The 27,266-nt window shown below is 35.9% G+C and overlaps 3 protein-coding genes and 1 pseudogene across 7 annotated transcripts; 2 read left to right on the top strand and 2 right to left on the bottom strand.

The window, feature by feature from the left end:
* The first annotated feature begins 547 nt into the window (after positions 1 to 547).
* On the top strand, positions 548 to 11,247 carry LOC123899274. The gene is made up of 12 exons (XM_045950364.1): positions 548 to 1,042; positions 1,315 to 2,830; positions 4,855 to 5,073; positions 5,163 to 5,347; positions 5,728 to 5,802; positions 6,660 to 6,731; positions 6,809 to 6,907; positions 8,245 to 8,316; positions 8,402 to 8,516; positions 9,280 to 9,348; positions 9,435 to 9,970; positions 10,264 to 11,247. Exons 1-12 carry the CDS (start codon positions 908 to 910, stop codon positions 10,963 to 10,965), a joined length of 3,795 nt encoding a protein of 1,264 aa, XP_045806320.1. The 5' UTR covers positions 548 to 907; the 3' UTR covers positions 10,966 to 11,247.
* Positions 11,248 to 12,383: 1,136 nt separating this feature from the next.
* Positions 12,384 to 15,429, bottom strand: LOC123899956 (annotated as a pseudogene).
* LOC123899273 (U-box domain-containing protein 44-like) lies at positions 15,372 to 20,317 on the top strand. Of its 4 annotated transcripts, none has more exons than XM_045950360.1 (5): positions 15,485 to 15,703; positions 16,076 to 16,178; positions 16,331 to 16,908; positions 17,029 to 17,338; positions 18,520 to 20,317. In XM_045950360.1, the coding sequence occupies exons 3-5, from the start codon at positions 16,351 to 16,353 to the stop codon at positions 20,094 to 20,096; spliced, it is 2,445 nt and encodes an 814-aa protein (XP_045806316.1). In that variant the 5' UTR covers positions 15,485 to 15,703; positions 16,076 to 16,178; positions 16,331 to 16,350; the 3' UTR covers positions 20,097 to 20,317. The 4 variants fall into 4 exon arrangements, with proteins under 4 accessions (XP_045806319.1, XP_045806318.1, XP_045806316.1 ...); XM_045950361.1 differs by having other exon boundaries at positions 16,076 to 16,245; XM_045950363.1 differs by lacking the exon at positions 16,076 to 16,178 and having other exon boundaries at positions 15,372 to 15,703; positions 16,335 to 16,908.
* Positions 20,318 to 23,929: 3,612 nt separating this feature from the next.
* Positions 23,930 to 26,722, bottom strand: LOC123899272 (F-box/kelch-repeat protein At5g42350-like). Of its 2 annotated transcripts, none has more exons than XM_045950358.1 (2): positions 26,570 to 26,722; positions 23,930 to 26,149 (listed from the first exon to the last, which is right to left on the bottom strand). In XM_045950358.1, exon 2 carries the CDS (start codon positions 26,036 to 26,038, stop codon positions 24,284 to 24,286), a length of 1,755 nt encoding a protein of 584 aa, XP_045806314.1. In that variant the 5' UTR covers positions 26,039 to 26,149; positions 26,570 to 26,722; the 3' UTR covers positions 23,930 to 24,283. The 2 variants fall into 2 exon arrangements, with proteins under 2 accessions (XP_045806314.1, XP_045806315.1); XM_045950359.1 differs by lacking the exon at positions 26,570 to 26,722 and adding an exon at positions 26,393 to 26,569.
* Positions 26,723 to 27,266: the final 544 nt, after the last annotated feature.

Here is a 27,266-nt window from a genome sequence, read left to right as displayed (position 1 = left end):
ATCACTGATTTTATTTTATTTATTATCTACGAAAGTGTGTCTTTCTAATAATAATACGCTTCGTTTCGCCTACTTATTTTCTACTTTTCTACTTCTCCTTAAAAGAAATAGAGAAGTATAAAATTGTATTTTGCCCTATTTCTCCTTAAAAGAATTACCGAAATAAAGTAAAGAAGTAGAAAAGTAAAAAATAAGTAAGGTCACTAATTTATTTTTATATCAAATTAAATGGTATTTTCCCTTTCTTATTAATTTTTTATTCTAAATGATTTTATATTTTTTAACTTTTCTTCGTCTATGAACTAGATGCATAAATTTTAGACGACAAAAAAACACCATTAAATTGATCTATAATTTTTTAAGCTATAATTCTGCCCATATATTAATATACATGTCTAATTTTTTATTTTTTTTTACATAGAGCTATATTTTTACTCGTATTTTAATATATATATATGTGCTTATTTATTATTATTTTTTTAATAATTTGTATGGTAGCATGTGTATTATCGCTACATTTTATAGTTTACTTTATTGCATTTTTGGTGAATGAAATGAAGGGGATTATGATTATTATTAATTAATTAATTATTATTGTATTACTTTACTATACTATACTTTGTGAGATTTATGATATGATGATGATATAGGTAGATCAGGATGTAATGAAATGATGATCAATCAGATGAAGTTGCTCCGTTGAGGCATATCGCTCGCGGTCGTTGGAATATCACAACACTCTCACCGGAACAAAATATTTAAACCCAAAATTTTCATTTTCTCATTTTTTTTCCCCATTCAATCCCTTTAATTCCAATTCAACCAACGATTAATATTCTTCTTCTTCCACGAACCAAATCCCTAACCGTCTCCGACTTGGTTCCGTGGCACGCGATCTACGAGAGAAATGGCAGCGCCGAACATGGATCAGTTCGAAGCGTTTTTCAGAAGAGCAGATTTAGACGGTGATGGTAGAATCAGTGGTGCTGAGGCTGTCAATTTCTTTCAGGGATCCAATTTACCTAAACACGTTCTTGCTCAGGTTTCTTTTTCTTCCATCGTTTCAATCTAAACAAATCAAATCAACTATCATTCATAATTCTTCTCTATTTCGTATTAATGATTATGATTATGATTATTGTTGTTGTTCCCTTTGATGAATTTATGGATTGTTTGCTTAGAAACTTTGTTTTAGGATTTCGTTGCTGTTGATTTTAGCTATATCTGATTGATTCAAGATTCTTCTAATTAGGGATTGTATGTAACTCGATCTAGTGTAATGCTTATTGTTCTTGCTTGGTATGAACTATACAGGTATGGATGCATGCTGATCAAGCTAAAACTGGTTTCCTTGGGCGGAATGAGTTTTTTAATGCTTTGAGATTAGTAACTGTTGCACAGAGTAAGCGAGATTTAACTCCTGATATTGTAAAAGCAGCGTTATTTGGTCCGGCTGCTGCTAGAATTCCAGCTCCGCAGATAAATCTTGCTGCTATACCGCCACAACGACCGAATCCAGTGGCTGCCCCATCTGTTGGGCAGATGGGTGTGAGTGCTGGACCTACATCAGCTCAAGGTTATGCCTATAGAGGACCGGGGTTAACAGGTTCTCCTGCGAACCCACAATATCTTCCTTCGCAGCAGAATGCTAACATGAGACCGCCTCAATCACAGGGGTTTGCCGGTTCAGTTGGGAACCAGCAATATATACCTTCCCAGCAGAGTGCTAACATGAGACCACCTCAATCACAGGGGTTTGCAAGTTCTGTTGGGAACCAGCAATATCTACCTTCCCAGCAGAGTGCTAACATGAGACCACCTCAATCACAGGGGTTCCCAGGTTTTGTTGCAAACCAGCAATATCCACCTTCCCAGCAGAGTCCTACCATGAGACTACCTCAATCACAGGGGTTCCCGGGTTCTGTTGCAAACCAGCAATATCCATCTTCCCAGCAGAGTCCTATCATGAGACCACCTCAATCACAGGGGTTAGCCGGTTCTGTTCCAAACCAGCAATATCTTCCTTCCCAGCAGAGTCCGACCATGAGACCAACTCAATCCATGCCTGCTGGTAGTGCCCCTGGTCCACAACAATTCATGCCTGCTGGTAACACTCCCCGTCCACAACAATCATTGCCCGCTGGCACATCCCCTCATCCACAACAGGGCTTTGCAGGTCCCAATCTCTCAAATGCTAGCATCTCAAATGATTGGAATGGTGGAAGGACTGGTATGGCTCCTTCTAGGCCTGCAGGAATCACTCCATCAGTTGCCTTATCAACACCAACATCACCATCTCCGGTCTCACCAATGTCACAGCCAACAGCTGTTACCACTAAAGCATTGGCTGTTTCTGGAAATGGGTACCCTTCAAATTCAGTTTTGGACGAAGATTTATTCTCTACTGCTGCATCCACACCGAAACAAGACCCTACTCGACAGAATTATAATGTTAGCAGTGCACCTGCTTCATCATCCATTGTTCCAGTTTCCAATAGTGCCCTCCCTGCAAGTAGGAAAAGTTCACTTGATTCATTGCAGAGTTCATTCTCAATGTCACCTACAAATAGTCAGATTCCGCGGGCACATTCTTTACCAAATACAAACCAGCAAATTTCACCACCAGCTTCTTCTCCGCTGACCACATCTGGGAGATCGGTTGGACCTGGAAATACTAGTTCTGACAACTCACAGCCTCCGTGGCCAAAAATGAAACCTTCTGATGTCCAGAAGTATACAAAGGTGTTTATGGAAGTTGACACCGACAGGGATGGGAAAATCACGGGGGAGCAGGCACGCAGTCTATTTTTAAGTTGGAGATTACCAATAGGTAAAACCTTTTGCATTCCAACTAACAACTGTTTGATGAAGTCTTTATGGATTTTGGCATGTTGATATGTTAACTAGTTCATGAAGTGTTGAAAACAACTAACGAGAACAATAATCAGCTTTTAGGTTTTAGCTTTGTGAACTCACTATTTTTCTGCTCTTATTCTTTTGCTAATTCACAAAAACCGGCTACTGTACACTGATTCTGAAAATTTTGCTGTTTATGATAAATTTAAAACAAATTTGTTGAATGCAAATGTTTGTAGTCAATAATTTTTTCTTTTAAAACGTTGAAGCAATTTATAAACTCTCATTCAGAAAGAAGCATTAGATTCACATGGTTGGTCAATAAATATTAGTAAAATGGAGTATGTGGAGTGCATGTTCTAGCACAAACTTGAGTGAAGATTGAAGATCATATCATACCACAGGTCACATGTTTAGGTATATCAGTCAATCTTACAAGGTGTAAGAGAGTATAGGTATATGTAAATCGTAGGATTCAAGCTAGGTATATAAAATGGAGAAATACATAAACTTCAGTTTTATTGGACTATAGTTGAATTGCATGTTGGGTGATGGATTTCCAATAAGAGCATAAGCTAAGTATCACAGAGATGAGAAAATGATGAGGGGACATGTAAGAAAAGAAAAGATGAAGAACAATTCTATTATAGAAAAAGTATAACTAGCATCTACTGTAGAAAAGTGGACAAAGGTTTGTGTGAGATGATTTAGCCATGTGAGGAGAAAATCAACAGAAGCCCTAGAAACTAAAAATTAGAGTTTATGACATTCAGGATATCCCGATAAATAGAGACAGAGGAAAGGCAAATTTTCACTATCACTTAAATAATATATAAATTGCTCTCACATAATCAACATGTACTTCTTAAATTAAATGAGGGATTCTTTATTCTTGATTTGAAGGTATTTGGGTAGAAGAACAATTTTACTAAAGGAATAAATGCGAAGGAGGGAGGATAAGTAATCTGATACGCATGCATTTGTGGGAAAACAGTACCAGAAGAGGAAGACCTCTAATTCTGCTGTTTAGAAATTATTATTTTATTTAATTTAATAAGTTAGCTTAACAAAAATTTTAAATTTGAATTTCAGTATTGGTAGGATAAGATTTTATGGTTAGAACAGATTTTAACTATTAGATAGGATTGTTGTCATTTTAATTTAAATGATACTAGTAATTATTAGGACAAGATTATGTTAGTTATTAACCTAATTTAATTAATCAGGACTCGTCTTCTATTGTAAGCATATTTAAAAGCATTCAGATTTGGAATAAAAATCATCAATAATTATTATCAGAAAACTTGTGAATTTAGGAAGAGACTCTATCAAGGAAGAGTGCACTTCTGCTTTAACCATAGGTCGAAAGAAAGGTTCTTTCGCGTCTAGGACTGTGACAATGCTATATTATTTTAAGGGAAGAGACCTCCTTGAATATACGAGGGTTCCTTACCAACCATAGTGGAGAATTGTAGTAACCATACATTGCTAAAAATATTAGTCTCCTTTTTCCAACCAAAACCTTTAAAAGATTACATTGAGAAACATAATGAATTTGAAAGGAGACAAAGATTACATTAAGAAACATAATGAATTTGAAAGGAGACAGCTTTTATTATCCAATATCCCCAAAGGTACTTCCATAATAAGTGGGATGCTGTTTATGAATTAGAGTTGATGTATGGAGAAAGAGCTGCGTGCAACCTACAAATCTGCAACATCTACTGCCTGATGGAGCTCCCATTGCCAGGCAGTCAGGCTAGTAAAAATTAAATCTGCTTAGAGAAATGTGTTACACTGATTAGAAAACATTTCTAGACATGTTTCTTTGCTATTTTTATTTATTTATTAGTTACTTTTAAGACTCTATTTCTTCGTTAAGGCATGTGTAACCACATACTTCACTATTTTGGAAATTTTTGTGGATAGGTCCTGGGATGACCTTTTATTATTTCTCAATAGTGCATACTTAATAAGATCTCTGTGCACTCTCTGTAGATGTCTTAAAGAAGGTGTGGGACTTATCTGATCAGGATAATGATAGCATGCTTTCTTTGAAGGAGTTTTGCTATGCTCTTTATTTGATGGAGCGGTACAGGGAAGGTCGTCCTCTTCCACAGTCTCTTCCAAATAATGTTATATTTGACGAAACATTGATGTCTATGACGGGGCATCCAAAAACCTCTTATGGAAATGCAGCATGGGGGGTAGGCCCAGGTATTTTCACAAATTTATACTATCTCAATTTTTTCTTCTTCTTTTGTTGGATATTTCTTCACTAATTTTTTACTCCTCACTGTCACAAGGTTTTCAGCAGCAACAAGGGATGCCAGGTGCTCAGCCAGCGGCACCAGCAGTGCAAGGAACGCCTGCTCAGGCTGATGGCACTTTGCCACCTGATCAGAAAAAGCTTGGAACATCTGCGTTGGATGATTCCTTTTTGAATAACACAGATAATAGTGAGCAAAATATTGAGACTGCAGGGGAAAAGGTATTTGCTTTGCCTTGTCGTTTTTGTCCATATGTAACTCAATTTGGGAAAGTAAACATTCCAATTCAACAATCAGTTTTTCTGTTTTTCTTTGATACTTGTTTTTGTAATGATGTTAAGGATGAGGATTTGTTTTAACCAAATATCAACTTGTCTATTGCCTTTCTTGGCACGGACTACAATTACTGTAGATTAGATAAATAATAAATAACTAATTGATTTCAGAGACTAATCTCACTTTCTAAGACAGTTGATATTGCTTAGAAGATAAATCTAGCTGCAATACTATAACGTGCAAAACTGTGAAACACACTGTTACAAAACAAGATACTTGTTCATTGAGACATTATAAAGAAAAATGGTTCCCTTTAATGATGTAGGCTGAAGAAACACAGAATGTGATATTGGATTCAAGAGAGAAGATTGAGTTGTACCGCAACAAAATGCAGGAATTGGTGAGTAGTTCATATATTGTTTCTTTTTTCATTTTGATCTTGTATTGAGGTTGCATGCTTAAGATTTAATACGGTTGAGGTGAACTATATGTAGCATACTAGGCCATATTGCTGGTGGCTTAAAGTAAACTTGTGTTTGCATTAGCAGATTCCAGTTAGTTTTCAAAATAAGTTTATTTATGACCTTTGATCTGTTGCTTCTATATGGAAGAATTACCACATGTTTGCTTTTGCTTAATTTTTACAGAATAAATGTTATGAGCTAAATAGCTCTCTTGAGCATCCAATTATTATAAGCATAAAAATAAGCCAATGCACTTATTTTAGCGTAACAGAACTAATTTTGGACTCGTTCACTATGATGAATAATGTGAAATGGGTCAATACGAATATTAGTTGCATTTATTTGTTGCGGAGGACTACATTTTTGTTGACTCGTGACTATTTATGAATTCAACTTACCTTGTTCAGTTGATAACTGACATATATAGATTCACAAATCATCCTACAGTGACTTGATGGTTATGGTTCTAGTTAGGCTTCAGATTGATTTAGGAAGGCTTAATATTTTGCAGAAGTGAAATTTTTTCCTCCTCCAGAAACTAACCGGAATTGTGCAGTCATTGATAAGACTAAGGATTTAAGGGGGTAAAATTAAGGAATTTATGGGGTAAAAGCAAGTAAGCATTTATAATCTTTTAGATCCTTTTTAAATGAGAAAGGTAGGTGTTTATGTATAATGAATCAGATTAAGCTAAAATGAGTCTTATGTTCTTGAACATTTGGTCGGTGATAATTTACGTTAGGTAGTGCACTCACTCTCTCTTCTGCCTCCCTTATGGTTATTTATATTTCAGGTCCTGTATAAAAGCAGATGTGATAACCGCCTAAATGAGATTACAGAAAGGGCATCTGCAGATAAGCGTGAGGTATTTTTTTTTTCTGCATATGTTATGTAAATTGAAAATGTTAAGAGAATTAGCTCTCATTTGGTGGTATGCTACAGGCAGAATCATTGGGCAAGAAATATGAAGAGAAATACAAACAAGTGGCAGAAATAGCATCCAAATTGACTGTAGAAGAGGCTAAATTTCGTGATATACAGGTAGTTAGACATTCTATATATTATTTGTTGATAGATAGGCTTTTTGTTAGAGTTGAGAATATTTCGTATGCTCTATATTTGCTCTGTTAATGGTGTTGTTGTCAAGGACCGACTTTTCAAAAAGCTTTAGCTGATATGTGAAAACTCGTAATTAATTTTATAGCTTAAAGAATAAAGACCCCTTGATGTTAGAGTCCATCGGACCTGAAGGATACACAATTTACAGACACACCTGATTTTGCGTTTAAGTTTGACTTATTTAGAGTAGAGGTGGCAAGAATCAAACTTGTGTGGCTGGACCACTTTAAATCATGTGTCTGTTTCTATTCTTCCTACTCTGTGCGTGGGTTCCTAATTATAACAACCGGCTTCTTTGAATATAAAAGCGGTGACAAAGTTCTGTTGAATCCTTTCCCGGACAAAATGAAAATACAATTAATATGCTTTATATTCTTATGAAACACTTGGTTAAGAGGAAATATGTTCAGCAGATTGATATATCGCACCACAATCTCAGTTTGGATCTTTTAACAAACCTAACTTCACACAACAATTGTCTAATCCATATAATCTCTCCAGTTGTAGCTATCATGACACAATATTTGAACTCAACACTAGACTTTGCTGCTACATTTTGTTTCTTGCTTTACCATGACACTACTAGGTTTCACCCCAACAAAGACATGGTACATTTGGTCTATTGAAGGAGATTCCGACTAATAAACATAAGTACATGCTTAGAGCTGCATAGCCCTATGATTGTTGCAGAACCTTCCTCTGGAACCTTCTTTAAGTACTTAATTATGCAAGTTAGAGTGCTCTAGTCAGTGGTAGTTAATGAAGAAATAGAGTGACTTGCTATTGACAAAGCAATGTCCTGCTTACCAGACCGCTAATCTTTTGTATATGTTTCTGTGGGAGACCTTTCTCTGGAACCTTCTTCAAGGACATAATTATGCTAGTTAAGAGCTTTCAAGTGAGTAGTAGATAGTGAAGATACACAGTGACCTACAATTGGCAAAAGTCAGCGACATACTTTCTCTAAGATAAGAAAATATATTTTCTTGGTTGCACTGTGACTTTGCTATATAATATCAAGTATACTATTTAGATACCAAAACCCTTAGTGTGAAATCTTGTTTTGGTGAAGTCTATTAGAGCACATGTCGCTGTTTGGAATTGATTCTGATGTTGGTAACTAGTCATTTATTCCTCTCAACATTTCCTTCTTTCTTTGCGACAAGTAACTCATATTGTAATAGCTAGGTTAGGAGGATATATGATTATCTTGAAACATTTGGGTGCATAATTTACCATTATTTGATACATATATTTAGGAAAGGAAGACAGAATTGCAGCAAGCCATCATTAAAATGGAACAAGGAGGCAGTGCAGATGGTATTCTTCAGGTGAACTTATTTTCCAGAATTAAGACTTGGATTTCTGTGCAAACCTGCCTATTACTCTGTTACTGATTTTCAGTTAAATCCATAGGTTCGTGCTGATCGCATACAATCAGATCTCGAGCAGTTATTTAAAGCTCTTGCTGAACGGTGCAACAAACATGAGATAAATGTGAAGTCAATTGCAATGGTTCAGCTTCCTGATGGTAATTTAATCTGATGTTGGCTTGATATGACTTCTTTCTCTACACTTAATTCTGCTCGTTGTTGGTCCTTAAAGATTCAACTTACAAATTTGTATTTATTTTGACTTAATTTCTCTTGCTATTTTTGTTTTTTATTTCCACATGTGGTATGTTCTAAATACTCTTTCATTTAATCAGGGGCATTACCTATCAACTGACAATGAAATGCTTATATTTATTATGGATACTGTTGGGAAATACCCGTGACCTAGTCTCACACTGAAAAGAAATAAGGCATGAATAGAGTTTATGAAGAATGCTAGTCCTCACCTTAAACGTTGATTTTGTAAGGATGAATTAGGCCCTACATAAAAACCTAAGATAGTATCAGAGTCGACCAATTTGCACCACCCACGTACCTAGCCCAGTATGTTAGGCATGAGGGATGTATCGAGGAAAGACCCGAGTTCCACATTGAAAGTAGATAAGGTCTAAAATAAAAATTCCAAAGAGTAGCACCCTTTACATTAAAATCCAATTTTGTATGGATGAGTTAGATCTGATATAAAAACTTAAGAGATTCTTTGTAACACTCATCGTGAAATTACTTTAATATAATGTGAAATTACTTTAATATAATATGCATGCCTTTCTCTTCGAAGGTTGATATGGCCAGTCTAAATGGTTAATTCACAGATGAGCCAACTTATTACTGCAACAAATTGCTACAAGTGAATGCAGTTTTCTGTATTTCCAATTTTAATTTGGCTGTGTAAATTACTAGGTTGGCAACCCGGAAATCCAGAGGAGGCAGCTGTTTGGGATGAAGATTGGGATAAATTTGAAGATGAAGGTATGCCATGTGCAGTTATACACTTTTCTGTATGCCATAATTTGCTTGAAATAACTTGTTTTATAATTACTTTTTTTTTCTTCCAGGATTTGCCAATGATCTCACTTTTGATACCAAAAATGCATCTTCAGAGCCAAAACCTTCATCCGTTCCCGCAGAACAAAATTCCTTTGATGATAATTCAGTTTATGGTTCACCTGTGAATGCAAATGGGAGGCAAGAACATTTTACTAATGGTGATTATACAGTTGAGGAGGAATCTTCTTATGCACAGAGTGAAGGCTCGGCAAGAAGCCCCCGCGATAGCCCATTTGGAAGGAATACAGCAGAGAGTCCTTCTAAAGAGTTTTCAAATGCTCATTTGAAAAAAGTCCCGAAGCAGATGCTGAAACACATAGGTAATTTGTTCTTTGTTTTTTCTTTCGGTCATGAAGGGTTGGTTTTTGTCACTTGTCATCCTTTATTCCATTTTTTTCCTTCTGTTTCTGCAATCTGTGGCTTTAAATGTGGTGCATTTAGTAATTGTGATGTTGATATATTTATCAGAAGTTTTGATGAATCAACCTGGGGTGCATTTGACAATAATGATGATGTGGACTCTGTGTGGGGTTTTAACACCAAGGTAACGTGTGTTATACTCAGCTTTTCTCTTAGTCTTGGTATCAACCTAATTTGTTTTATGGAAATTAGTTTTAGACTTTTTAACCCTGAAATTGATGTAAAGATGCAATGGGGAGCTTTTTCTTTTCCTTATTTTTAATGGGTTTTTTGCACTCCTACTGAAGAGAGGGTATGCTAATTTCAAAGATCAAGTTGGTTTGATTTGTTATGCACATAAACCTGCCACATCATAGTGCTTTTGTGAAATAATAATTGATATAAAGCTACTAGAATTTTTATGTTTGGTTTCTGTAGGACTCTGACTTGGAGAAGCAGGGAGATTTCTTTAAATCTGGTGATTTTGGTCTAAACCCAGTTAGAACAGGATCTACATTTACAGACGGTGCGTTCCAGACAAAAAGCCCATTTGCTTTTGATGATTCGGTGCCTGGAACTCCATTTTCCAAGTTCGGAAACTCTCCAAGGTACAGCGAGGCAGGGGATCACTTCTTTGACACGTCAAAGTTCGATTCCTCCTTCAGCATGCATGAAAGTGGAAATTCTCCACGATTTACAAGATTTGATTCCATTAGTAGCAGCAGGGATTTTGGCAACAATCAAGAGAAATTTTCAAGGTTTGATTCCATTAGTAGCAACAAAGATTTTGGCTACAATCAAGACAAACTTTCAAGGTTTGATTCCATTAGTAGCAGCAAGGATTTTGGCTACAATCCTGATAAATTTTCAAGGTTTGATTCCATGAGTAGTAGCAAAGACTTTGGTTACAATCCTCCCGAGACGCTAACAAGATTTGATTCCATGAGTAGCAGCAAAGATATCGGCTTCGGTAGTCAGGGACATACGAGGTTTGACTCAATTAGTAGCTCCAAGGACTTAGGCTACAGTGCTCCATTCTCTTTCGATGACTCTGATCCATTCGGCTCCTCTGGCCCATTTAAGGTCTCTTCAGAGAATCAATCTCCGAAGAAAAGCTCTGATAAATGGAGTGCATTCTAGCCACAGTCCAAGTTTTACTGGTTTTTTTCTTTGTTGTTTTCATTTCCTTGATTGTTCATGATTAGCCTATTTTTTGTGTATAGCTAGAAGAAAAAAATGCTAGACGTTAATATTGTACGGTATGTATTATTTCCAGAGAGCTTTCCTATATTTTTTGGGAAGGGGTAGTGTGAGGACGAGTTTTGTGTGGGAGGGACATAAGAGATAAAATTAAACATGGTGTGAATGTAATACTAAGTCGAAAGACAAGCATATCCAAAGGTCTTTTTCTTTTTTCTTCCATTTTAGTTTGTTACGTACATTCATGCAAGGCATTCTTGGTTGCTAGCTTGCCTGATAAATTTATCTTAGTGATCACTGATAAAAATGATGTACCGGTGGCATCCATGCTCGTCTATCAGAAATTTCTTTGTATTCCATCTGTTTTGGCTAATATTGGAGTGTGAGAGTGCTATCGAATATATATTGAACCAACACAATAAAAAGCGAAACAAAACACTAAAAAGTTATTTCTTTCATCTTGAATTCTTGATGTGGTATGGTGTGCTACAAAAAACTGTTCAGAGCCAATGTAGATTCTAACACAAACTCCAAAGGTAAAAATTGAAATAAAAACTGAGGAACATTCCAATGTAGATTCTAACACAAACTCCATGCTCGTAAAAATCAATAAAATGTATGCCAGCATCTTGCATTGTTAATTCCCCAATGGCCAATAGTGTAATCGGATTGTCCACATGTGATGCTGCTCTGGCAGCCTGTATAAGAAATTAATTACCAATTAATGTGTTAAAAAATAACGATTTCCTTTGAATTCTTCCGATATTACTGAATAACTTATCTTTGTAAGAGTAATGGTATATATTACTATTAGAGATAATGCACACGAAATGATAATTTTGTTTAATTTTACGCAAAAGGGTGTTATCTATATTAGTATATATAAAAGGGACTTGAATTCAAAACTAAAGTATTGTATACCATGGATGTACTATAATTTTATAAGTATCTCATGCACTGTGACATTTTATAGTATAGGTTGCTTAAATAATATACATCGCAATAAACAGATAAAACGCCATTACTAAGTCATGATGTGCAGATGCAACTGAAAGAAAGAAATCCCTAACTAACACCATTCTAAGTATGTGCAGCAAAACTATAGGAGTAGAAGAGAGATGAGCTAAGAAGTGAGGTTATCCATACCTGAAGGAGTTGCTACTTTTTCATTCTTTGGTATCTTCCACCTCTTTAACATTGATGATCGAATATTTGCTATATCAATGAGTGTCTCTAGCTAGTGCTGCAAAGAATTTCAATGGACAGAATGTGTTATCCTGACTGTCAAGTACTATGAAATATAAACAGACAGACGACTAAAATCGCATTAAGTAAGGAGACTTAGATCTAGAGTTTTGTTATCCACCTTTCTCGAATGACAGCTTTGGCGAAATCAAAACTCCAAAAACCGACAAGGACTTGTCTCGCTCCTTTGGAACCTATGAAAACCACTAAAAGGATTTAACTGACAGTTCAAATGCTTATGCTAATGACTGAAATATCCAAATCTATAATTTTTTGAGCCGGTGAATCCAAGACCAAAGATATTAGAAATCTAACCCCTGTTCTACTCGTTTTAATATGGCATTATCTTGTTAAGAGAATATATAATAATATCAAAAGAAAATGGTAAAAATATTTCAAGTGCTTACTTGGTCATTATCTGCAAGTCCAGTTAAGTTCTTAGTAAGGGTTGCCTCAGTAGCTTGAAAAGCCAGATATACAAGAAAATGAGAAACCGAAAACATACTACTAAAAGCATATATTGGAAGAAGAATTAGATGACACATGAAGTAAAAGTTTGTTCTAAATTGTATATCAAGATTAAGCCTACCATCATTCTTGTCTTCTAACTGAGTACTTTCATGTTCAGAGGAAACCCATTTCTGCAACGTGAATTGTGGTTGTGTTGTGTACCTATTGAATCAAGTGCAGAAATTCATATATTAAAACATAGGTTTTATCTTATTAATATCAAGTATAATGTTACAAAAAAGCATCATAAAAAAGCATGTCGAGTCGAGAGGTTATAAGTAGGATCAAGAAACCATGTCCTTAACTATAAAACACAAATTTTTTACCATCATCATTTTCAGTTATCTTCAATGTTGTAGAAGCTGAATGGGATTTGAGGTCCAATACAGAAGTATTAAGCGCGAATTACCCATAGAATGTTTAGCACTTGCTAGCTCCACCCATCCCTGTGAATATCTTAGACTGTAACCAAAACAACAAGAAAATGAGGAATCTACTAACTAAAGAGAAATCTCTTAGCAAACAATGAGGAATCTACTAACTAAAGAGAATTAGTAAGGATAAACGAGCCAATATTTTTACCTTGGACCAGTTAAAAAGGCTAAGAAAATGACGAAAGGGACGCCATCTATTACTTGGATTGTTCAAAAGATTCAAGTTTTGAATAATGATGATAATATATAAAATAAAACAGTCAACAACAAACCAATAAAAAATAAAATCCTAAAGAATGGTTTCCCAAAAACTCCATTGTCACAAGATTCTTAGTTGCTCATGAGTTTGAGATTTTCAATAATTTAATATGATCCGGCTACTTGACAGACATGCACCAATTCCACAGGGATCACACTAGGCAGGCAGGCACTAGTAAAAGAAGCGTAGTTTGTTTGGGGAAATCATGCAACTACTTTTGAATGTAGTATAAAGAATGTGGTTTCTTTTAAGGTGTCGTCACAAGGAACCACATTCTTTATAACACAACCGACTTGGATTGGATTGGATTGGATTGGATTGTGGTTTTGGTGGAGAGGATTGCAAGCGGATCTCTGCCGGATCGGTTGATGTTGGAGATTTATCAGCATTTTGTCCTATGTTTTGGATCTCCAACTTTCTCTTCGGCTACTTCTTCTAATTTCATGGGTCCATCTACAATATATGAGAAAAGAAAATAATCCTTAAACAAAACAAAACAAAAAAAAGAAAACAAAACTGATGTTAATTAATAGCGGTTAATCATTTCAAAATTGGATTCTATTGGGAAGAAATGGCTTGGATTATCAGTATGTGACTGAGAAATCAGACAGGGACTCAAAACTAGTTATTTAACCAGTTCTAGAAAGTGATATTTATTTAGTGTTGTCAATCGCGGATTGCAAAACACGGCGGTTTATTCAAATTTCCCTACGGTACATAGCTATAGCACCGCCACACCACGGTTATCTTACAATAACACTAGCTAGTGATTATCAAAATATGTGGGAAGGTGCTTGTATAATGCATGTATTTGTTCAACCCTGTGATTACTTTGATTAACACTATCTCAGATCAATTCTTATTCCATCTCTTTTTTCTTTCTAGTATCTCTTGAGGTAGTTAAATATTGGCAATTCAATGTTTGTTATTCTAGTGAAATTTTTACTTAGTAGTAGTACTCACCACCATAGTCTAGTCCAATATCAAAATATTACGTGGAGAGTTTAGTGAACCAATGGAAGGTAAGCAAGTTCAGTTTGCAGCAACTAAGCGTGAAAGAAGGCAAGCGTCTCCTCCCTTAGCATAAATATCAGCTAGTAGTTTTATGATCCAATACATCCAATTAGTTTAGGTTGTTTTAGTTTTTTTTTTTTTCACCACCGGTTTAATCTGGTTCGGGGATCAGTTCTAGTATCAAGTGGTTTCAACCCCTCTCGATCGCAGTTGTGGGGATCGAACCGCGGTCATCCCTACCAAGTTCAGCTGCGTCAATCATCACTGAACCAAGGTTGTTTTAGATTTAGATCATCAAATTTTCATCTAAGGTTTTGTCCTCTATTTTGGATCTCGAATCTTATCCAGCTTCTTCTTTCTCTCTTCGACTACTTCTTCTATTAGTTTAGTTGAGGTACCCTTGTGTTGTCATTGTGGATTTTTCCATACATGCAAAATCAGACTTAACTCAACATCTTAGTAGGAGGATTCTATCGACCTTCCATAAAGAGTTGCAATGTAAGTTATTTGTTTACGGATCAAACAATCATAAATTGACTAAACTGATCAACAAAAAATATATTTGATGATTAATTTGACTAATTAAAAATAGGAGAATGTTAACTTGTGCCCTTAAGGGCACATGTTAAGAAGATAAATATGGAAAAAATTTATTGAACTTGTGATGTATTCAATTATCTAAACATTAAATTCTTTGTATCATTAAATGCTATATTTCTATTTTAAGGTAGCTTAACATGTGCCCTTAGGGCACAAGTTAACATGACCCTTAAAAATAAATTCAAAAACTAAAATAACAAATAAGACTCACATTTACAAACCAAAATAATTGTTTACTTGTATATGTGGGGTACTATATATAGTTAATTATTGATTTTTAGTTTGTCGATGATCTCTTCTCTGATTTGTCTGAACTGACCTGACGACTATTAGTATTACCATTTCATCGAGTCAACCTTCTCTTTAATATCTTGCTGGATTTTCTATTTTCTTTTTTTATTTTTCTTTTGAACAAACCTTTTTCAATTTTTGCTCTCTCTCTCTCTCTCTCTCAACTCAACTAATATCTTTCAGCTCCTTCAATTTTCCCAACTCATCAATCATGCCACAACTACAATTTCATCGCCCAATCAATTTTCCTTCAACTCTATTTCTTTAATTAGTTCCCAAACTATATTATTCTTATTAAGTAAAACTAGGTTTGTTTTTCTCACAGGTATACTATTTTTCATACTCATCATCATTAGTAGTACTCTCTCGATTTATCTATTCATTTTGTTTCTCTATTTTCCTTAATCATCATCTAACTACTTTCTATTTTTGATCGTCTCTTAATTACTTAAAACACCCCCTCCAAATTTGGTAATTTCATTTTTTATTTTATCAAAATTAAGCTCAAGTTATTTGAGTAGGTATGCAATTCTGGGTAATCTTTATGATATCATTCTCAATTATTGATAGTACATTTATTTATTGTTTAATTTCTTTATTGCTATCATTGTACTTGTGATTAGTAGTATTAATTATGTGTATAATTGGTCCCCGTTAGCATAATTCGGTTGACAGGGACATTGCATTTAATATGCAGGGATCGGAGTTCGAATCCAAATACACCGACTTATTCATCTTAGAGACGGTTATTTTTTGTTTCCAAAAAAGGCTTATAATTAGGGGAGAGTAGTAATTAGGAAGTAAGGATTGTTGCGGCTTTGACTTCATTCGATTCACATTTTAACTGCTGCTTGCAGTTTAATTCTTGTAATTGACTTCTGAAACAATTTACTATTTACTATGTTTTTTATTTGAGCCGTTGATAGCTTAATTTCATTGTTCTTTGTGGCAGCTAGTTAGATAACCGGAGAGATGATGTCTTCTAGCTGGGATGGAAGTAATGACCCTGGCAGTCAGTCAGATGATAGTTTTATGTTTGAGAGGATGCATATTGAGCCTATTTATGATGCTTTTGTATGTCCTTTGACGAAGCAAGTTATGCGCGATCCTGTTACTTCTGAAAATGGACAGACTTTTGAACGTGAAGCAATTGAAAAATGGTTCAAGGAATGCAGGGAGAGTGGACGGAAACTTGTTTGCCCTTTGACTCTGCGAGAGTTGAAAAGCACGGAATTGAATCCTAGTATGGCTTTACGGAACACTATTGAAGAGTGGACTGCCAGGAATGAAGCTGCACAGCTGGATATGGCTCGCCGTTCGTTGAATACGGGGAGTCCAGAAAAGGAAACCCTTCAGGCTTTGAGGTATGTCCAGCACATCTGTCACAGAAGTCGGTCGAATAAACATGTTGTCCGCAGTGCAGGGCTTATACCAATGATTGTTGATATGCTGAAGAGCGGCAGCCGCAAAGTTCGTTGTAGAGCTCTTGAAACCCTTAGAATTGTGGTAGAGGAAGACGACGAGAATAAGGTTGTTGCAGGTTTGCTAGTTATCATTTCATTTCTTTTATATAGTTCTTTTGGTATCATCGATTCATCAGTGTGACTGCCTTTAGAGATTCATGTTAACATATTCTCTTTTGCTCAATAGGAACTGTTGGCTGAAGGGGACACTGTGCGTACTGTAGTAAAATTTCTTTCTCATGAGCTTTCTAAAGAACGAGAGGAGGCTGTCTCCTTGCTTTATGAACTGTCAAAATCAGAAACCCTTTGTGAGAAGATTGGTTCAATCAATGGATCTATTCTTATATTAGTTGGAATGACAAGCAGCAAATCAGAAGACCTTTCCACTGTTGAGAAGGCTGATAAAACATTAGAAAATCTGGAAAAATACGAGAATAATGTGCGGCAGATGGCTGAAAATGGTAGATTGCAGCCTCTTCTGAACCATCTTCTTGAAGGTACTAGCACTTCTTTATAATTTATATCACACACATCATATTGATGTTCTGCGGTTAATTTACTCGCCGTTTTATGTTAATTCTCAAGAGAGCACAAACTGCTAGATCAGCATATATTAAACATATGTTGTTGTGTAAAAATAGTGTTCATGTGTCCTCTTTTTGGAATTATGTTGAAGATTAAGACAAAAAACGTATCTGTTGTATAAATATTCCAAGGATTGTGTGAAATGAATAACACTTTTGTGAAAGATGTTTTAAAGAAGCTTCCAACTTAAGATTGATACCATTTATATGCTTACCCTTTTTTATTGTCTTTTTATGGATGATTGGAGAATATATTCTGGGTGGAAAAATAGCTTCTTAAAAATATTTCTTACATCATCTTGTAGTGTTTGCTAATGGTCTAGAAAATCTCTCTCACTTTTAAGGTGTGAAGTGAAAATCAGTTCCCTCGCTGGGAGTATAGTAGAATTGATTATTTTTTAGTAGTTAGTAGAACTTATTCTTTTAAGCAACTACCACTCAAAACGGATCAACACTTTTTCCTCCCCAAACATCAGAAATAGGTTGATAATAAAAGCAATTAGAAAATATACGATTACCAAAAGTAATAAAATATGTAATTACATGGAAATATTAGAAAATGTGACACCATTAACTTGAAATTTAAGTACATGCAATTTAGTTTGGATTAATTGTTTACATTAACATCCGTGAGCATGGTTATCGATATCTGACGAAACATCTGAGTTGTATCTTGTTTCGATATAAAATCAAACTCAACCAATGTGAACCCCTATGTGTATCATAATTCATTCTTGTAAATCACAACTTGAACTGAGTTTAGTCAGCTACTTTAGTTTTGCCAACTTTATATAGTCAGCCACTTTTCTTTTCTCATTTGATTTACGACTTGAATCTTGAATTATTGAGGCCGTATATGATATATTAGCCTATATATTATTTTTGCTATGTCACTTTGTTTTTACATAATGACATTTGTATTGATCGTGTATCATATAATCTGTTGTAATACGTCTTCCGACTTACATTTGAATCTTTATTTGATAACCATGCTCCTATATATTTGGGATCAACATGTGTCATTTGCTTGAAGAACTCCTTATTCCTTTGTAGATATTAATCTATTATCTTGTTTTTCGTTGAAATTTTTGCAGGTCCACCAGAAACCAAACTGTCCATGGCTGGAATCCTTGGTGAGCTGGTTTTGGACAATGATGTTAAAGTCCTTGTTGCTAGAACCGTGGGCTCATCTCTGATCAATATCATGAAAAGTGGCAATATGCAGTCAAGAGAAGCTGCACTGAAGGCACTAAATCAGATATCATCATGTGAGCCAAGCGCAAAGGTTTTAATAGAAGCTGGAATACTTTCCCCTCTTGTCAATGACCTTTTTGCAGTGGGCCCTAATCTGCTGCCCACTCGACTAAAAGAGGTCTCTGCTACAATTCTTGCCAGTGTTGTGAATTCAGGAGAAGACTTTGATTCGATTCCACTCGGATCTGATCACCAAACTCTGGTCTCAGAGGATATAGTTCATAAGCTACTACATCTTATTAGCAACACTGGTCCAGCAATTGAGTGCAAACTTCTCCAAGTTCTTGTTGGACTTGCTAGTTCTCCAACTACAGTGCTGAGTCTTGTTTCTGCTATCAAAAGCTCTGGTGCGACTATCAGTCTAGTTCAGTTCATCGAGGCACCGCAGAAAGATCTGCGTTTAGCTTCCATAAAACTTCTTCAGAATTTGTCTCCCCACATGGGCCCGGAATTAGCCGATGCGCTACGTGGCTCAGTGGGACAGCTTAGTAGTCTAGTTAAAGTCATATCAGAAAATATCGGAATCACTGAAGAGCAGGCAGCTGCTGTTGGCCTCTTAGCTGATCTACCGGAGAGAGATTTAGGCCTCACGAGACAGCTACTGGATGAAGGTGCCTTTCGGATGGCCATATCGAAGGTGATTGCTATCAGGCAGGGAGAGATCAGGGGCACTCGGTTCGTGACACCATTTCTTGAAGGGCTTATGAAGATTGTTGCAAGGGTTACATATGTCTTGGCTGATGAGCCTGATGCCGTTGCACTTTGCCGTGATCAAAATCTTGCTGCACTCTTCATTGAACTGCTACAGACCAATGGACTTGATAATGTACAGATGGTTTCTGCTATAGCTTTGGAGAATTTATCCCTAGAATCAAAGAATTTAACCAAATTGCCCGAGGTGCCAGAACCGACCTTTTGTGCTTCATTCTTCTCGTGTTTCAGTCAACCGCCAGTCGTTATTGGGTTATGTAGGATCCACCGTGGGAAGTGTTCTTTAAAAGAAACATTTTGCCTTTACGAAGGACAGGCGGTCCTTAAGTTAGTAGCTCTACTGGACCACACAAATGTGAATGTGGTTGAGGCAGCACTTGCAGCCTTATGTACTGTAATAGATGATGGAGTAGATATTGAGCAAGGTGTAATGGTTTTGTGTGAAGCAGAGGGAGTGAAGCCTATACTTGACGTGTTACTCGAGAAACGAACAGACAATTTGAGGAGAAGGGCAGTTTGGGCAGTGGAGAGATTGTTGCGAACAGATGATATAGCCTACGAAGTTTCTGGAGATCAAAATGTGAGTACCGCACTTGTGGACGCTTTCCAACACGGTGATTATCGAACTAGGCAGATTGCTGAGCGTGCCCTCAAGCATGTTGATAAGATACCTAACTTCTCAGGAATCTTTCCAAACATGGGATGAGTGTAGGTCTGTTGTAAATGCTTAACTGTGATGTTTATGACAACATAAATGTTGTGTATGTAATTTGTATGTTTTTCCAATCAGTTTTGGACTGTATCTATTGTATGTTATTGTCTTGTATGCACCTATTTATCCAACTAGCCTTGGGATTATTGTTATTATTATTGTATACGAAATTACAAATTATCCATTCTTTTAGGAGAACTTCAGTTTGTTGTTCATGTTTCTATTGCTTTTTTTTTTTTGGACTGTATCTTTTGACCGTAATGTATTTTGGGATGGTGTGAAAATTCCGAGACTCAAAAATAATATTCAAGAAATTAACCGAACAGTTGAACTAACCTCTTCGTGGACGATGTATGAACTTGTTTGCGACTTGATTCCGAGCACAATGACGAAGAAATGAGTGAATTTGAAGGTTTTTCACGTTTTCTTGAAACTGTCAGGAGTGAGGGGGAAGGTGAGCGGATTGCTTATATAAAATTTTCTTAAAAAAATGTCCAGAGACACTCATTAGTATTTCCCTTAAAAAAAATCGGCTACTTATTCAAGTATTCTCTTCTTCGATTCCCTATTCACATTTAAATATAAACACTAAATTTTGAGTGAGAGTGGTTTGCTTGGCAGCTGCTTTTTGTTATCATCTTCTGTGTTTGTAGGCCTAGGAATTTTGCTTGCTTAGGTTTCTTTGAATTAGTGTTGCTTCTTTTCTTTGTACCTAAGTTTTCCCCTAATAATAAAATAAAAAACAAAAATAATTAATAGAAAAAAGAAATATTCGATTTGTTGATTGTGCAATAACTTTTAATTTGACACGATTGTTTTTATTAGGGTAACTTTTTAATAAGAAATTGATTTGATCGATTTGATCGATTTGTTCGGCATGGCTGCCCTAACTAAGTTTGAAATTTTCTGTTAGAATATCAATAGTTGTTCCCCTAAAATTTGAGAATGAAAATTTAAATTTAATATTTTGAATAATAAAATTTGATATTGATCAAACAATCACGGGTGCCTCAAATACGTGAATGTAGTATATCCTGATGGTGGCAGGAAGAAAATGGGCGTTTTAGGGGTTTTAGGGCGGGATCTAAAAGTTATCCAACGTGTTGCGAAGCCTTCAGCCGTGAGAGGGTCTTTTAGCTTCCTTAGGGACGTGTGAAGCTTAGTGAGTTTTTTTGCAAGTGGATGAGAGTGCTTATAAAAAGAGACGGCGATCACTGCATAGTAGATCAATAGCAAAGGGATGAACAAAATGAATGTTTGGGTGTTGCAACTTACCACCATGCCCTCAGGAGGATACATATGTATTAACGTAAAATAGGACTTGAATTTGAAATTATAGTAGAAAAGGAGATGAATGAACAAACTCTTTTGAATTGGAATTGATAGAAGCAACTTATTATGTTTTTATATAATTAGAGAGGTGAACTTATATTGCAACCCTACTCATTTTCTCGTGTGTCCTACAAAATTCCCAAAATACTCATGTGCCCTATTTAAGTAGCGGATTATGTCCACTACTAAGTAGCGGATATTATAAAAATGAAAAAATTTCATGTTTGGAGGAGTTTTTTTCTCTCAAAATTATCATTTTTATAACGTCCGCTACTTAAGTAGCGGACATAATCCACGAAGTTTAAAATATTGAAGATTTCATTCCTTTATCTATCGTGAGTAGCAAAATCTTGCCCAAAATCATTGAATACTGCAAGAAGCACAAAGATGAAGAAGAATCTCATTTGATTAAGGATTGGGATGCTGAATTCATTGATTTAGACTTTAAAACTCTCATTATTCTTATTTCGGCTTCAAAGTACTTGAACATCAAGAGTCTACAGGATCTGGCATGTGTTAAAATATTAGATATTGGAACCTATACACACTGAAGCTTCATCTGATAACAAGTTAAATACCACACATGCTAATTAGCCTTAGTGTACAGGATTATGTACTTGCGTGTATTCAATACTTAGTATAGACCCTAGCTACTGTATATATACTAACACTGTATTCATTCCCAAATTAATGAAAGAATGACTTTTGTTCCCTTTTTTCTCTGTTCATAATATGGTATCAGCTTCCTTCAATTGGAAGGTTGTTACGATCCTAACCGTTTTCTAACCGTTTTCCGCTGCAATCTTCATCTTCTTCCTTGAGCTTATTGCTCAATTCACCATTGATTTCTTCAATTTTCTGCAATCTCGTTGAACTTTCACCATGCCTCCCCGTGTTGCTCCGACTCCAGCTCCGATTCCACCGAACAATTCTGATTCCTTTCTCTATGTTCATCCTAGTGAAGGACCGAATTCGGTGACTGTTACTCCTCAACTCACCGGCGGCAACTACCTCGCATTAGAGGTGGGAATAGGCTAGGCCGAGCTAGGCTTTGCCAAGCCTGAGCCTGGCCTGTCAAAAAATCGAAGGTCTGAGCCTGGCCTGTGGCCTATCATAGGCTTAAATTCTAGGCCTGAGCCTGACCTTTTGAAAGTCTGATGTTGCCTGTTAGCCTGTTTAAAAGCCTATTTCATATGAACATATTTAAATAAATAATTATATTTATTTTGAAATATACTTATGAACTAATAAAATAATGTTCCATTTGATATTTTAGAGAATTTGACTATATATGTCATCATATTTCAATTCTAGTTTATAATAATACATTTATATATGTTAAAAACTAATGTAGATTAATAAACTTAAATTACTTAAAAAGTTAATAGATTTATAATTTAATCAAAGTATAAATTTTAATATATAAATAATAATCGTAATAAAAATATTATTCATGTTAACTTAAATAGGCCGGCCTAGTAGGCCTCAAAGGCTTTTTTAATGGCCTGCGGCCTGGCCTTTTTAGCTAAATAGGCTTATAAAAAAGCATTGGCCTGCTCTATTTAAAGAAATAGGCTGGCCTGGCCTGAGCCTATGTAGGCTAGGCCTTAAGGCCATGTAGGCCGGCCTGGCCTGTTCCCACCTCTACCTCGCATGGAGTCGTTCGATGCGTCGTTCTTTAGGCGCCAAGAACAAGCTCGCGCTTCTCGATCGTTCAATTCCTATTCCCGATGCTTTGGATCTGAATCGTTCTGCTTGGGAACGATGTAATCACCTTGTACACTCATGGATCATCAACTCGGTTTCGGAATCCATTGCTCAGACACTCGTATTCCATGAAAACGCCATTGATGCCTGGGAGGATCTTCAAGAACGCTTCGCCAAAGCAGATCGGATATGTGCAAAGGCAAGACAATATGTAAAGTCAGTATGACAAAACTTTAATTCTCGTATTTAATAAACGAGATCTTATATTTAACAACGGAGGTAGTATGTCATTTTGTTTATTGGAGATTTTTTTTTCTTCTCAAATTTCACATTTTTATAACGTCTGCTACTTAAGTATCCGCTGCTTAAGTAAGTAGTTGACGTTTAAAATCTTGAATTTCATATATGATATTTTCCCTCAAATTTCTCATTTTTATAATTTCTACCACTTAAGTAGCGGAATAGTAAGAATGGAAACTTATAGGACGCACGAGAAATTCATAGTGCGCGTGTAAAATAAATCTATTGTTCTTTTGTTTTTATTTTATTTTTTTTGAAAAAAAGTTTATGTGAACTGGTCTGAGAAGCTCACTGGTCACTATAGTTAGAGCAACCTCAAGATCTAAAAAACGCTGATTGTAACTTGTAAGGATGGCTTGTGAATATCATCTTATTTGCACTTTGAAAGGACTACTGCAATTATAGATCAGTCGTTGATTGCGTCTCATTCTTATGCGTCGAACCAATAACTACATTTGGATTGCATTATTAACAAAATTCATTAGGCGGCTGATGAATGCAATTAGCAATATAAATAGATTCGTGGCAATAAAAGATGAGAATTCATTTACAAACATAATTCCAGAAACTCGACGGCTAGCTAACATGAAAAATACAAGGTACAAAGTCAGAATGAAATTGAACTTTATGATTGGTGGAAAATGAATAAAGCCAAAAGGTACATGGAAAGAAGAAAAAAAAACACAAACTGAGAACTGCAAAAGAGTTCAGAAGAGTGGCCCTTGTACAATTATATGCAGCAAATACAAAGCAGTACTTACCAATCTTGTTGCATCTCAAAATAAAGTTACATGGAATATTTGACATTCTGTTGTTTGGCATACCTGCCCACACATCGGAGTTTAAAGGTGCAGCACCGCCACAGATTTGGTCACGCACGATGAACCATCCAGCTCATGAGTGACATGATTCCTTGAAATATGATTCCAGTTTGACATATCAGTCACATCACATACAGTGAAAAAATCCAACACCTGACCAAATATTTTGAACATCTCCACTCCAAAAATCAAGTTTTTGTCTGCCACAAATACAGCATTCCAATCCATTGGGGCATCAGGATGCACTGAGACTTCAGTCCAGGTAAGATACAAAAGATCTAACTCCCATAATTTTCTAACAGCCTTGTTTCGCCGCCCAATTTGACCATCACCTTCGCACCAAGACACGGAGAGCATGAATAGACGACCATTTGAAGATACGAGTTTGGGGTAGTACTCATGTACACGAGGTGGGATCGGAGTGGCTTGAATTGCAATCCAGAAACCTCGTTCTATGTCATATGCGGCAAGCTTGTCCGTTTCAGAGTAAACATAAAACATCTTGCCACATACAACTCCAGAACAAGCAATGCCGAAATCAAAAGGCAATCTTGGGATATCAGTCCATTTATTGGATACAGAATCATATATTTCTCCAGAGTCCAGGGGTTCATCCCAGGATCCCAGACCCCCTACAGCTACCAACAAAAATCTCCTACTATTCTTTGAGCTTGAAAGATCGCTTATTTGTTTCAGGAATTTATGTGCCTTTCTACTAGGCAAAGTTGAAGCCTCAGTCTCATTAATGGTAGATCTGCAATGACGTCTCATTGAAAGCTTATGAGGATCCTCATAGACGTCTGAAACCCCACCAATCCTTGATCTTGGAAAACGTTTGTCCTGCCGACTTTGATAACTTGGAAAATCCAAACTGACTTCAAAGACTCCCAGTATAGGAATTGATCTAGCATATTTCATAGATGGTATTTTACGCCAAGATTTTGTCAAGGGGCTAAATGAAAGCACCCCTCTGTGCGTCTTGAATGAGCTCCTATCCACTTTCCCAAAGTTAGTCAAGCTAGAACATCCTCCAACAATGAAGATATCATCTTGTACACTAGCAACAGAGAACAAGAACCTTCCCCTGAGAAAACCAGCATCGATCCTATGCCATTGATTCTGAGACACATCCAACGCGTGTATCTCACCTGAGCAAAAGCCGTCTTTAACAGCACCAAACAAAAACAACCATGGATTTTGATACAAACCCTCCCTTCTCATTTGGAGGAATCTAGGAGTAGTGGTCAAGGACCTCCACTTTTTACAAACAAGTCGGGCATTCATCAAACTCGTCAACGGAAGCCTCACCAAACACATTTCAAGAATATCATCTGGAAGAAAAATATGCATTTTATTGTTTGTTGTCATCAGTTCATCAATTTCAGAATTTTTTCTTTGGTGTCTCCTCCAAAACCTATCCCTCACCCCATATGAGAAGCAATCTACAACAGCAGTATCTTGAGGGCCACAAACTGGTTTATATCCCTTACCTTCTTCACCGGAACTAGATCTCCTTCTATTGCTCGAATCCCCTACTTCATCACCAGTATCAGCACCAACCTTGCATCCCCCACCCCGACCATACAATGTTAGACATTTCAAAGAAACTCCATTTACATCATCATCATCTTCATCTTCTTCTTCCCCTAAACTTCTGTTATTATTCTTCTTCCTCAACTTCTGGCTAACACTCCTGACAAGACGCTTTGACACACTCAAACCGTGGAAATCTTCTTGACAACGAGATTCTTCTGCCCCCAATCTTTCAGAAAACATTATTATATATATACTCAATAATTTTTCACAACAAAATATACAAAATCCATCTCTATCTTGCAATATGCACCCACAATAGAACACGAAACTCGCCTTCTACGATTCATTCATCTAAAGAAAAGAAACACAATAAATCAGATTTGAACATTGTGAAACAAATTAAACATGAGCAATCAAATTTAGTAATCAATGTTTTGTTCATCATTCTACATCTAAATAAAATCCATTGAATTTTATAAATAAAAAACATGCAGCAAAATCACATTAAAAAATGGAAGAATCCAGATCCTATGGGAAAATTGATAGAAACATTATCATAACAATATGAAGAGTGTGAGTACTGAGTAGTAATACCTAAGATACAACACAACACAAACGCGAATTAATTAATTAATCGATTTAGAGAGAAAAGTGATTAATATCATTTGGTATGTATATAACGAATCGAATGTGTAACGGAAAAAAAAAAACTGATAGAGATGAAAAGAAAGAAAAGGGGAAAGGGAAAGGGAAAAGGAGAAGAATACTTACAGTGTTGTGCAATGCAGTTGAGAAATAAATGAGAAATGAAATGAATAACCAAAATCGGTGCTAAACTTTTACTTTTTCTCTTTTCATTTTTAGAGAAACAAAAAGAAATAAGAAATGAAGACAATAAACAACAATTTTGTGGGTTGGTTGGGAAATTAGTAAAGTGACCGCACCACTCATTATAAATATAAAGTGACCCATCTCCTTTTTTTGACAATTTCTTTAATTTATTTATTAATAGTATTACTTTTTGCTCGAATCTAATCACAAAAAAGTTATAAGATATTGGTGTCTATACATACTGTATCCTTATTTTTATATACGAAATAGGAAAATGCTAAGTTTTATTTGAAATTTATGTATTTATTATCACAAATGATACTATCTTTTTAACATTATTTTTATTTCCTTTTAAGGATGTTTAACATGTACTCTAAAAATATTGTTTAGTAGGGGGGATATTAGGGTTTTTATCTAGAAGCTTGAGGAAAGTTTGCTTGTAATCGATGGCGGGACGATTTTTCCTCTCTTTCGGTTAGCCCAATGCACCATTTTTAGGAGAAGTTTCATCTTATCCACCAAACTCACAGCCATGGATAAACCTCCATTAAAGGTAATATTATTTCGCGAGTTCCAAATCGACTACACAACATCATGTCAAGCTAGAGTCAAACCTAAGGAAAAGTAATCTATTTAA

This window comes from Trifolium pratense, linkage group LG7 (assembly GCF_020283565.1).
Source record: "Trifolium pratense cultivar HEN17-A07 linkage group LG7, ARS_RC_1.1, whole genome shotgun sequence".
Lineage (NCBI taxonomy): Eukaryota > Viridiplantae > Streptophyta > Magnoliopsida > Fabales > Fabaceae > Trifolium > Trifolium pratense.
The sequence above is the reverse complement of the archived record's forward strand: the minus strand, read 5'-3'. Positions and strand labels throughout refer to the sequence as shown.